This window comes from Wyeomyia smithii, chromosome 1 (genome assembly GCF_029784165.1).
Source record: "Wyeomyia smithii strain HCP4-BCI-WySm-NY-G18 chromosome 1, ASM2978416v1, whole genome shotgun sequence".
Taxonomy (NCBI): domain Eukaryota; kingdom Metazoa; phylum Arthropoda; class Insecta; order Diptera; family Culicidae; genus Wyeomyia; species Wyeomyia smithii.
Genome location: NC_073694.1, coordinates 137,891,852 through 137,904,525, shown reverse-complemented (window position 1 = coordinate 137,904,525; position 12,674 = coordinate 137,891,852). Strand labels below are relative to the sequence as shown.

Here is a 12,674-nt window from a genome sequence, read left to right as displayed (position 1 = left end):
TCTTCCGAGTCGAGACTCGAATTTACGACGACTGGCTTGTTAGGCCAGCATCGTACCTCGAGACCAGCTGGGGAGACCATGCCACGCGGGGGGTACGTGCCGCGTAGAAAACCGCGTAAATTCCGGAAACCGCATAAAAAACGCGTAAATTCCGGAATCCGCGTAAAAAGCGACCTTAGTGGATCTGGAATTAAAACACTCAGAAGTTTCAATCTTAAATAATTCACATTAGGATATTTTAAAATGAAATTATATCTCTGTAGATAACTTTATTAACCATTAAACTGTTATGAAAGTTTTTTTTATTTGATTATCCTCTTTACAAGAATGCCAACAATTCCAATATCCCACTGTAACTATTTCAATTCACACCTTGATGCAACGGATTAAAGACGTCGCGAGACTACTATAGCATCGACCTAGCATAGAAAAACAAACGAATTTAGAATAAAGAACTTTTTACGACATGCATATAATCTCTCCACCTCACCCAACTGCACTTGCACTTCTATGCTCTGTGAATTGTCCGCCTTCAGACATTTGTGTAAGGAAATAGTAGCATTGAACTTGACGCTGCTCCTGCGCCGGCTGTGGCTGGTTCAGTGTGACGACGCCCGAAATTCGTGCCATGGTTTTGGTGGCTCAAAAATGTCTCGGATGCATTAACAAGCTGGAATCAGGGCCAGACAAAGAACATTCCTCGTACCTAAGTACGGAGCAGACTGAAGCAGTTTTATTATATACTCTAGACCACGATCTACACCAACATATATATTTTAGGGTAACAATTTCTCAGTGACATAGAATCACTGGAGAGAGTGGCGAGAGTCAGGACGACTTCAAGACCGTTAGTTTCGAAGGTAAACGAGCAACAAGTGTAATTTGTATAATGAAATTTTTAATTGTTTTTTTTTATCAGTTAACGTTTCTCGTTAGACATTGCACATAGGCACAATATGGGTTAGAAAAAAGATTCCAACAAGTTCTTAATACATAAAAATTACATACCTTAATATTTCATCTTGAAAAATTGTTCAAGAACTAGCAGAGCAGTAGCATGTTACTAAATCGGATAGTTTTCGTTGTGGAAGAACGTTCTATTTCCTGGAAGGGCTAGCAAGGATCTATCGAAGTCTCTTTCGTTGCATTGAAACTCCAAACCTGACGTATCCAAGCTATGAAAAACTCTTTACATATGTGCGCGGGGCAATGCACCTTAGAGGAAAAAAGGTTTAAAAAACAGACTGTATGGTAACAGACTGAATGACATGACCTGCCGCAACTCTGGGAAGTTTACGCGAAACATTATTCGTTTTAGTACCCATCTCAGCAACAAAGATAGGTATTATATAGTATGATATTTTGTTTATATCGAGACTACAAAAGACAGACAACTTTATTTAGATTATTAGGATTTGTGCCATTTATGGTCAAAATATAACAATGCTTCCATGCAGCATAAAAGACATATAACTCAAAATGCTTCAATTGAGTCATACGGCAGATTTGTCGGTTGATATAGGATCGCGAGAACTTTGCTTCACGATTTCATCTTATATCTGCGTTCTACTCGCAGTGCAGCACGAGGTTTCCTCTTTTCACAGGGTCGTCTGCTTCCCGAACTTGGTAAACAGAAGCCCGACAACAAAACATTCAACAAAGGCTGCAGCTGCGGCTGTCATAGAAAATGAATAACAGAAAAGTCATGTGCAGCAGTAATAACCTATTACAAACAACTTTATCCGACAACGCACGATGCTGCTAGTGGAATATTACTCGGAAGATTTCCTATGCTATATGGAAGAGAACGGATACGAGGTAGGCATGTCAGCTTGCGTTATTCACTGCGTTGTGCTAACGTTTTTCGAGAGTGACGCTGTGATTTTTGCAGTTGAGTAAGTTCACCTAAAATCTTTGATTTTCATTATCAACTAAAACGTTGCTAAATACAAAGTGTCTGGGATCTCCAACAAGATCGTTCACTGTACATCATTTGGGTGATAATGTAAAACAGCAGACTGAAGGAGACGCTTGATGGGTAGTAGAGGGCACGAAGAACGGTACGCGGCTTCCTTTTATACATGCTAGACGATATCCGGCAATCACACAGCGACGAGCTGCTGGGGGGTGGTATGCATTCGTAAGGAGTATTTTCTCGTAGTGTTTTACTCTCCCAGTCAATGCCAGCACATAGTTTCGATTTCGCCAGCTGTGTCTTACTACATGCTGGATACGACGGTCAGGATCGTCTACTGTAGAGCTATGTCGAGTTTCATTCAGTCGTCAGTAATAGTATGAAACTCGAAGAGACCAGAAGTCAACGGTCGATCCACTGCCAGTGGTGTTTTCACATTAATCAGGGGTTTTTTCGTGTTCTCCTCGTGAAGGTGTTTTTCCTTCACCCCTCGTGACTAAGCTTTAGAATCTAGGTTACTCAGAAAATATAGTTTTTTGATCGAAACCGTGTGCGACCGTGAGAAGTGCGCTTAACGTAGTTAATTTTTTGGTGGAATCGGGCCAACAAATTAAATCGACAGAATCAAGATTCTAGCCAATATGTTAGCGGCCGCTTGACATATTGCTGCTCAACAAAGGATGCAAGCGAAGCTCGATTTGGTGACCGTTATGGAAGCTGCTGAAAATATTCGGACGCAGACAATGCTTTTCCTAGTTCTGCTTTGTGTTTCTTTTGGTCTAACGGTTCAAGGTTTGACTCATCACCAGTCTCATAACACGGACACTGATTCAGACGAAGGTTAGTTAAACTGATGGGGGCTCGTCCGATTGCATCCGATATAGAAAAATAAAAACAAAGGCAAAAAATGGTTGTCGCCACATCGACGTCGTTATTCTACTATGTCTGCTCCTAGCTTGGTGCCACGTTGAATTAATATCCATCGATGTGATGCAAACTGCTAGCACGTTTTCTAATAAAAGTTTCAAACGAGACGCGTACAGCACTTCCTTTCTAGATAACACGAATGATGTCTGCTTTGTGTTGCCTTGTTCTATTGAATGAGGTTATTTATATCACCGCACAGTGGGCGGGGCGCCTAGAAACTCGAGCGAAAACTTTCAGATTATTGTATCAAAATCTGTTAAACTCTGTAAATGTTACAAACAGAGTCAAGGACCTGCAGAGGATTTTCGTTTGCTCTATTTCTTCGTCTGGCAAAAGTAGACAGCTTACTTGCATACTATATGATGTTTCTTTCTACTAATGATTTCTCCTTCTAAAATTTATTTTTGACATTAGGAAATCAGTAGCACTCACGGAACGCGACGCGACGCGTCCATGAGTGTTATCGGGGTTTTCACGTTGGCACAAACCAATGAATATTGTGAAATCAGTCACATTCCCCGGATGATTTATTAAAAAAATGAATGCATAGATTTCTAGCAGGTATTTTAAAATTGAGTTTTGATAATATGTCGGCTTAGTCGAAAAAAATATAAACAAAGAAAATTTTCTGAAAAAAATATATACAAAGAAAATTTTGGTGCGCTATTCCGTAACGAAATTCAACCTTCTGCAACAGGAGTTCTGTTTATTTTACACAGGCTTCGCAGCCAACTGTTAGTGTACAGGCCAATTGCAGGGCTAAAGCCACAATATTATGTCGAATTCGTTTTCGCGGTGTAGCTACTTTGCAGCTTAAAAAACATTTTCAGTGTAGTTGCATTGGTACGCGTTATAATAGGAATAGCTGTCAATTTGTTTTGTTTTGGTCACTATCGCCAATGTCATTTTGTCTCGTTTCCATTTCATATTTCCATCTCACAAATGTGCTGAAATAAATTTGCCTGTCACTTTACCACGTGGAACGAGAACCAAAACAAACCAGTTTTGACACATACGTGTGAATGTGTTGGTAACTTCCTACAGTACACACTACTTTTTTCGGGTGTAGTCCGGGACAGAAAAAGTGTAGTCAGACACAGAAAAAGTGTAGTCCGGAAAGTGAAAAAAATCATTTACGGGGTAAAAAGTGTAGTCCGAATGTAGCTGCACCGCGAAAACGAATTCGAAATTATACTGACACTAACCGCACAGAACAGATATGCAACTTCGAACAAAACTCTGCTGCAAATCCTTCGACCTTTCGCATTCGTTATTCGCTGTTCTATCCTACACTGATTTTACAGTTCGAACAGTTCGCTCCAAATAGTTTGAACGTGAAACAAAAATCCATTATTTTTTTTTTGCTTCAATGACCAGACAAAAAGGTGATCTTGAATCTATCCACACCAAGTTAAGACAGGGCCGCATTCAAGAGATTTTTCAAGCGGAAATTTAACAACAATTCACACTCAACATGAATAGAAAAAATTAAACTAAAAATCTCTCAACCATCGAAATATTACCTCAAAATATTCTTGAATCGTACACCCAGCGACTTATGAAAGCATTTTGACCATTTAGTTGAACTAGGGGAACTGCTCCATTATTCATCTCAATAAGCCGATATTCACGAAGAATGCACGGATTAAACACCAAATTTTCAAGAAACCATTGAACAAGTAAGCTAAATATGCTTACGTACTCTTATGGAATCGTTTAGCATTGTATATTTAGTAAAATTAGCTAGATTTATCCTGAATTTTGTAAAACAAACCATTTTTCACAACGCTTCCATATCCATCTCAAAACTTAAATCACTGCTCAATTATTCATCCCACGGTGCCCCTATATTCATCACACTGTTAATCATGAATGAATCACATTATAATGAATGAACGTAGCCACAGCCCGTCGTAGTAGTTTCCTAGATATCCGCTGCAGTTGTTTACGTGCGAAATAGGTAACCTAGGTAACCAATACAGTGCTGTAGATTTATGTCAATTATGTCGGAATAATTCAACATTTTCAGTATGATTTTTTCGTATTAACAGAAACTGATTTGGCAACTCTTGATTTTCTTCAACGCATTGAAAAAAGATGAGAATACATACAGTTAAAATTTAGGAATTGTAGAAATTCATGTCATATATTTCTGCTAATTCAAGCTTTTTTTAGGAAATTTGAGGCGAACATTTCAATGATCAAAGTATTCTTAGTGTAGTGAGTGATTTTGTTTAGTGATTGAAATAAAAGTGGTCCGCTAGTGATGAAAAAAATTCTGGTTGGCTGCTGAACGAGTCCCGTTGTAGCCGTATTGAACGATGCGCGGATTTTGTTTTCTGAGGTAGGTGATTGAATTGAATGAGTTTTCGAGTGCAGATGCCCGACTATAATATCAAATTTAGTGCTTTTAAGTGAGTTTTTGAGAATTATACTTCATGAGAAATCTAAAGTGAACTAAGAAGAATCCATTCCATGGATAAGCAGATTGGTTTAAGAAGAAAATATGCGTTTTTTCCTGTTTTCAATTGTGTTCACTTGTTGAATGAGATGAATATACGGGCTGAGCTGAATAATGTAGCAGTTCCCCTACTTAAATATTTTCGTTGGAGTTGAAAACCGAATTCCTCGACTAACGACAGTGAATTTTTATTCTCGTACCGTTTATTATACCTAAGATTGCTTGTAATGCATATCAGACGCGCTATACGCAGCAATGATTGCGCCATTAGGTACAATGTAACAATAGGATTATCGTTAGTCGAGATATTCGGTTTTCAACTCGGGCAACGATGGAATTCATTTAAAAAATATGCACATAAAAAACGTTGCACATATGCGGGTGGTACTGTAATCTATCCAGTGCTGCCAGATGTGTCTGGAGCTGGACTTCGTTCTGCAAGCATCTGCAATTCCTAATTGGAGTTTACTACAAAAATTCGTCACGCACCCTGCATTTAAAACATGTGGTTGCAATGCAGAGGGTCGGGACTTCGTGGCCGAAAGGTTACAAGGTCCGCTTTGACAAGCGGGTAGTCGTGGGATGGAATCTTAGTAGAATACAGGCTATTCGATGTCAACAGACACAATCATTGGCCAACGGACTCAAGCACTAACCCCCCCCCCCCCCCCACTAACCCTTTCATAACGTCGAACTCTACAAAACCTCGAGAAATAACTCTTGACAAAAATAAATCCCTCTTACCATAAAATGGGGAGGTGACACCCTGTGGGAATATTTTCATACGTATCTCCTTAAATGCGACGCCCCCGACCGACTTCCAATGGTGAATGTGTGAGTAATGTGCATGAACTGTCAAATACGAGCTTGACATCTACGGAAATGTCTTGTCAAACGTATCAAACCGTTAACACGCACACACAGTTGATGTTTCTTGGACGTGTTGAGGGCAAGGCTGAAAGGCATTGACATTGACGTTGACAGTCACATTCAGGGAGCTGCGTGTTATTGGTTGTCTTTGCTGCAAAATAATTGTATTGCAACTTACAATTGTTTTAAAAACTATTTTTTTGCGGCACAATTTGCGCACAATTTTAAATTTTTCAACAATATAATTAATAATTATATTAATAATAAGAAATACCTGATTTTTTTTTTAAATATACTAGTAAGCTTTCTGTGTGTATGTGTTGTGTTTTCACGGAGTGCTTTAAACAACTCATTCTGCTCATCGATGCTGATGACCTACATATTATGAATAAGATTATTTGGTGGCCAATCTTCATATAGACCGGAAACGAAGGCAGCAAGTCCAACTCTTCAAGGAAAAAAAAGCGTCGCCAGGAAGAGGAGGAATGTGAAAAACTCGAGCAGCTACACCGCACGCACGAAACACGAAAGTTCTACCAAAAACTCAACACATCCCGCAGAGGTTTTCTCTCACGAGCCGAAATGTGTAGGGATAAGAATGGAGGCATTTTGACGGATGATCGTGAGGTGATCGAAAGGTGGAAGCAGCACTACGATGAACACCTGAATGGCGTGCAAGCAGGAGACCACAACAGGAGCGGAGAAGACGAGGTCGGTGCAACGAACGACGAAGATGTGCCACCCCCAACAATAAGCAAAGTTAAGGAAGCGATCCGGCAGCTCAAGAACAACAAAGCGGCCGGAAAAGACGGCAATGGAGCTGAGCTTATCAAAGTGGGCCCCGACAAACTGGCTAGCTCGCTGCATCGACTGATCGTCGAGATCTGGGAAACAGAAAAGCTATCTGAGGAGTGGAAAAAAGGGGTTATCTGCCCTATCTACAAGAAGGGCGACAAACTAGACTGCGAGAACTATCGAGCGATCACAGTCCTGAATGCCGCCTACAAAGTGTTTTTCCAAGTCATCTTACAACACCTGTCACCATTAGCCAGCAGGTTTGTAGAAAGCTACCAGGCTGGATTAATGGAAGGACGGTCTACGACTAACCAAATCTCTAAACTGCGGCAGATCCTCCAAAAGTGCCACGAGTTTAGAGTCCCTACACACCATCTATTTGAAAGCCGCATACGATATAATAAACCGACAAGAGCTATGGAAAGTTCTCGACGAAAACGGCTTTCCAGGAAAGCTGACAAGACTGATTAAGGCTACGATGGAGGATGTGAAGTTGTGTGGGAATTTCGGGTGGAACGTCGGACCCATTCGAGTCTCAGGTGATGGTCTCTCCTGCTTATTATTTAAGGTCGCGCTAGAGGGTGTTATGAGATTTTCAACAGATCAGGTCAAGTTATTTGCTTCGCGAATGATGTGGATATTGTCGGCAGAAAATTTGAGACGGTGGCAGACCAGTATACCCGACTGAAACGTGAAGCAGATAGGATCGGACTGAAGATTAATACGTCGAAAACTAAGTATATGCTTGTAGGTGGGTCCGAGCACAACAGGGCACGCCTAGGCAATACGGTAACAATCGACGGCGATGAGTTCGAGGTGGTCGACGAGTTTGTGTACCTCGGCTCTCTGGTAGCATGTAGCATGTAGAATGCCGGATATCTGCTCTGCAAAATTGGTGTTCGCTTCAAATCCGGCGGGAACGAGGAGGCGAGGGGCGCAACGAGCGAGATGGGTGGACCAGATGGAGCACGATCTACAGAGTACCGGGTGCCCGAGGAACTGGAGGCAGGCAGCCATGGACCGAGTAAACTGGCGGAACCACGTTATGCAGGCCATGTCCTAGGACGTACGGCCATCTAAGTAAGTAAATTATTAAGTAAGATTATTTGGAGCGAAAATTGAATACCATAAAGTTTATGAGGCCTTGAAACAATCTTTGCAACATTGAAGTGTATGTGCTAATTTATTTTAACAAATCATTAAGTTCGTACTAGAAAGACCAAATTGCACGACTGAGTTTGCTTGTGGTACGTGAAATGTCACGTGCTAAAGTGGTAGCGCATTATGGATTTATTCATTAGTTGGTAAGGCAAGCGGCATTATGTGAACTGAAGGTTTCCGCTAAAGGAACATTAGAGCATTCAGACACCTATTATTATTAAGGATATGCACTTATCGCTCGTATACAAACTTCCTGGCGTGAACTGAGTATCTTCTATTACATGTCAATGAAGTTGGGTATTTTTATGGCTGGGTGTTTGTATACGAGTGCTACATAAATACCCCTAAAATAAGTTGTCATACACACTAAATTTATCTCGGAAAACATCCCAACAGCTGATCGACCTCGGCGAAGTTTTTAACAAATGTCAGCAATAAACTTCGACTAGCATTCAGCAAATAAATCGATTTACCGTAAATCAGCAGGTATTAACATTTCATTTGCCGAAGTTCTCGAAAATTTTACCGAAAACCTGTAGAAAATTTCGCTGAATTTATCAGCTGTTGAGTTCTCGGCAATAAAATCTAAGTATGTAGTATGTGCTCTAGAGGGAACATTCGTTTATTACGTAGCGTGGAGTTTGGTAATTCAAAGCACAACCTCCACACCCCCTAGTAATACAATTTTTTATGAATGCCTCACTTAGTTTAACGCTTTACTGAATACCCCCTTCTCCTCGGAGCGTGTTACGTAATATACGAATGTTTCCTGGAAAGGTAATTAACATTGAACACTAGGGTTCTTGATAGTGGCTGTTTACAGCCCAAAGAGATATGATCTTTGATCCCGGATAAGTGATTGGCTTCATAAACCATATCTCACCTGACTGGGAGCGTGTCGATACGGGTGTCTTATCACTCCACTATAGTGATTGTTGTATTTGCAAGGGGGCACGTATAGTAAACAGGGACATATTACAAAAGCTTACACCGTTGCAGTACGTAATTCTATTCCCCTAACAAAGAAAGGTATTGAACATACACAAAAACTGTTTTTTTTTATCTAAGTCACAACTTCTGTTCTTTTTGTAAGGTGCTGTTACTGAAAGATGCTTTTATATTCCTCAGAAAGAAATTTAAACCCTATTAAGAGTGCGAAAACTGAATACTATTTTCTTCCTTTCTCCACTTTTTTATAGCTTGGATGTATGAAACAGTACCAAACAAATTTGATACTGATCGCAATCGTATTGTGCCCAAAGTGGAACACACGCAACCGGGCATTGACAACATCGTTTTAACCTACTACTTGCATCCCGAGCAGCTGCCAGTACGAGTCGAGCTGCGGCCAAATTTACTCGGTAGAAGCTTCGTGGAGCGACAAGGCCAGCAGCCAAATGAGTCTATCGTTGTGAATTTTGCCGATAATTGCTACTACCAGGGTTGGATCGAAGGCGTTCCGGGAAGTTCGGCAGTCATATCAACATGCGAGGGTTAATTCCGTGGAACGGTTTATGATGTGCACTATACATATTTCATCGACTTCGATGAGTCAACCGGAGATCATTACATACGAAGGTAGGAACTTGACATAGTTTTCGAACATCGTATAATAATTTTTTTTTTTTTGAAAAATTTTAGACTGAAACTGCCAAACCGAGTAAAACGTAACCATAGGGCGCGAATCGTTGGTCCTTACAATGCAAATCGTCACTCGAAGTTTGTTGAACTGGTTCTTGTGGTCGATAACTCCTTGTATACTAAGTTTGATTCCGATGTTTGGAAAGTGCATCGCTACTGTACGGATATAGTGAATCATGTTAATATGGTTTGTTCACAGTGCGACCCGCTGCGTCAATCTTCTACTAAAAGTTTATTTTTATAGCTTTTCACCCCTCTAAATATTTTCATCACTTTAACCGGAGTAGTTGTATGGGATCGTTTCGATCACATTCAGGTTAACCGACGTGCGGAGGTTACACTTAATAATTTCCTACAATATCGACGGAAAGAACTCCTTCGACAACACCCAAACGACCATGCTCAACTGTTGACAGCGGTTAAGTTTCAAGATAACGTCATCGGTAAAGCAAGGCTGGGAGGAATGTGCACTAGTAACAGTTCTGGTGCAGTCATAGTGGTTCACACTGACAACATTGCCATACAGGCTGGAACAGTTGCTCACGAGATGGGCCATAGCTTTAATATGGAGCACGATGTGGACGAAGAATGCTATTGTTCAGATCATAAGTGTATCATGACCGCCATGAGTTCTGAGCGGTCACTGAAGAACTGGAGCTCATGCAGCATGGAACAGTTAACGCTAGCGTTTAACAGGGGATTACATCACTGTTTAAAAAATCGACCGAGAGTGATGCATTATACGAGTTGTGGAAACGGATTCTTGGAGGAAGGAGAAGAATGTGACTGTGGATTGGAAGAGGTCTGTGATAATCCATGCTGTGATTCAAAGAGTTGTAGACTGAAACCAGGGGCCACATGTGCCATGGGTGAGTGCTGTAATCTAGAAGTGTGTCAGTGGTACGATGCAGGAACGCTTTGCCGAGCGCCTCACGGAGAATGCGATTTGCCAGAATTTTGCACCGGAAAGTCCGAACATTGCCCTAGAGACGTTTTCAAACGAAATACAGAGAAATGTGCAGAGGGTAACGCCTACTGCGTCGAGGGAGAATGCAGAACTAGGAACGACCAATGTCGAATGCTCTGGGGTCCTTCTGGGAAAGAATCCAACGAGGTCTGCTATGAAAGAAACAAAAATGGAACGAAATACGCAAACTGCGGATATAACCGTGATAACCATAGCTTTATAAAATGTGCTGCGGAAGATATTATGTGTGGGTTACTTTTTTGTCACCAACTCAACCATAACAATCTTGAATTTGGGATAACAGTGTTTACAGAAGAACAAATTGCCAGTACAGTCAAAGGACGGGAAATGATTAGTTGTCATGCTGCATTTATAGATCTTGGGGATGCCAAACAACCGATGCTGGTCCCAGATGGAGCACCTTGTGGCAAAAATAAAATGTGTTACCAACAACAATGCTGGGATTTTGATAATCTTAAACAACATGGAATTGGGAGGTCGTGTGCCAAAGATTGCAGTGGGCATGGTGTTTGCAACAGTTAAGGACACTGCCATTGTGATTTGGGTTATGCACCTCCATTTTGCGATCAGTCAGGAGTCGGAGGCTCTTTAGACAGTGGACCAGCCTCCAAGCAAACATATTTTGCTCTCCTAATTACTCTGATTATCATTGGCATAATTGTAACGTTATTGTTTCTCGCATATATAATGGTGCGTTTCTGTCAACCAGAATTCTACAAAAATTCCATCAATATTGTCAAATTCAACTCCCCTTCCTGTGGCCGGCACAAGCTCATGCAAACGTTGTCCTCTAACTCTGCGGTTGTCCGAGAAATCTCCTCACCAAAATTGTATTCGTCTACCCGGGATACAAACGGACCTCAATTCACACCAATTACAAGACTGAAAGATATGCCTTCTGCGCCAGAAAATCCCTACAAACATAGTGTAGTGTCAGTGCATTCCAGGCCCCTTCAGTCTTCAGCTGAATACAGGACGCATTTGGCACCAAAATCCATTCGATCCTCACAGCAACCTACTACCAGCTAATATTCAAAATCGTGAACCAGTGTGCATACATGATTCACAGACTAACAGATGCATCACAAAAGCTTCAGTCTATTGCCACAACATACTATAATTTAAAATCTTAACTTGAGTCTCTCTCTTAACAATCGTCAAAAAATATCGCATGCCAGCGCTGTTCGTAGCGCAGGCATGCAATATTTTTCATTATACTTTTCGCTATTTCCCAGTTTGTCAAACGCATATACATTGGCGCTGTTGTCGACTTCATATACGTAGCCCAAAGACTGCAATAATATTCTTTACGGAAGGATGAGTATCGTCTGAATGATAGTTTTGTAAGAAATATGTACAAAGTGTTTCTTCTGTTAGCCTGTGTTCATTTTTCATCTTGTAACAAAATCGTGACCATATTGGACAGATTGCATAAGATTTTGTAAAATTTTGATAACAATCGTATTTCTTCGTGTGAGAGTGTACAGCGTACCGAATACACGATAATAAATAAATCTCTAGTCATATTGGAGCAAGATTTTCGGGAAATAATCTATTGAGCTTCATTTTATACGAAAGAACAGCCTAATATTTAAATAAATGTATCTTTTTGAGTTAACAATTTACTAGACGTTATTTTAATTTGCATAAACATTTTGAGTAGGTTGATGTACAAGGGATAGTCAAAATAAGTAGGATAGGCAAAATTTTGATGAAATTTGAAATGCTCTAGGTTTGCCAAATGTTGTTCGATTTTATTAATTCGAACACCATTGAACTAAAAAACTTTTAAATTTTCTTTTTCTGACCACAAATGTGGGCTAGATCACAGGATGTAGTGAATATTCCTGAGTTCCGGTAGTAATGTCAAACCTACTAATTTTTGAGTGGATTTAGCAAGGGGTTCCTTGATAAAA

The 12,674-nt window shown here is 40.5% G+C and overlaps 1 protein-coding gene across 1 annotated transcript; it reads left to right on the top strand.

The window, feature by feature from the left end:
• Window positions 1-2,302: 2,302 nt before the first annotated feature.
• LOC129729011 (zinc metalloproteinase-disintegrin-like EoMP06) lies at window positions 2,303-12,295 on the top strand. The gene is given in 4 exon segments (XM_055687492.1): window positions 2,303-2,755; window positions 9,329-9,707; window positions 9,771-9,957; window positions 10,015-12,295. Coding segments are annotated over 4 exon segments (2,499 nt in total). The 5' UTR covers window positions 2,303-2,595; the 3' UTR covers window positions 11,788-12,295.
• Window positions 12,296-12,674: the final 379 nt, after the last annotated feature.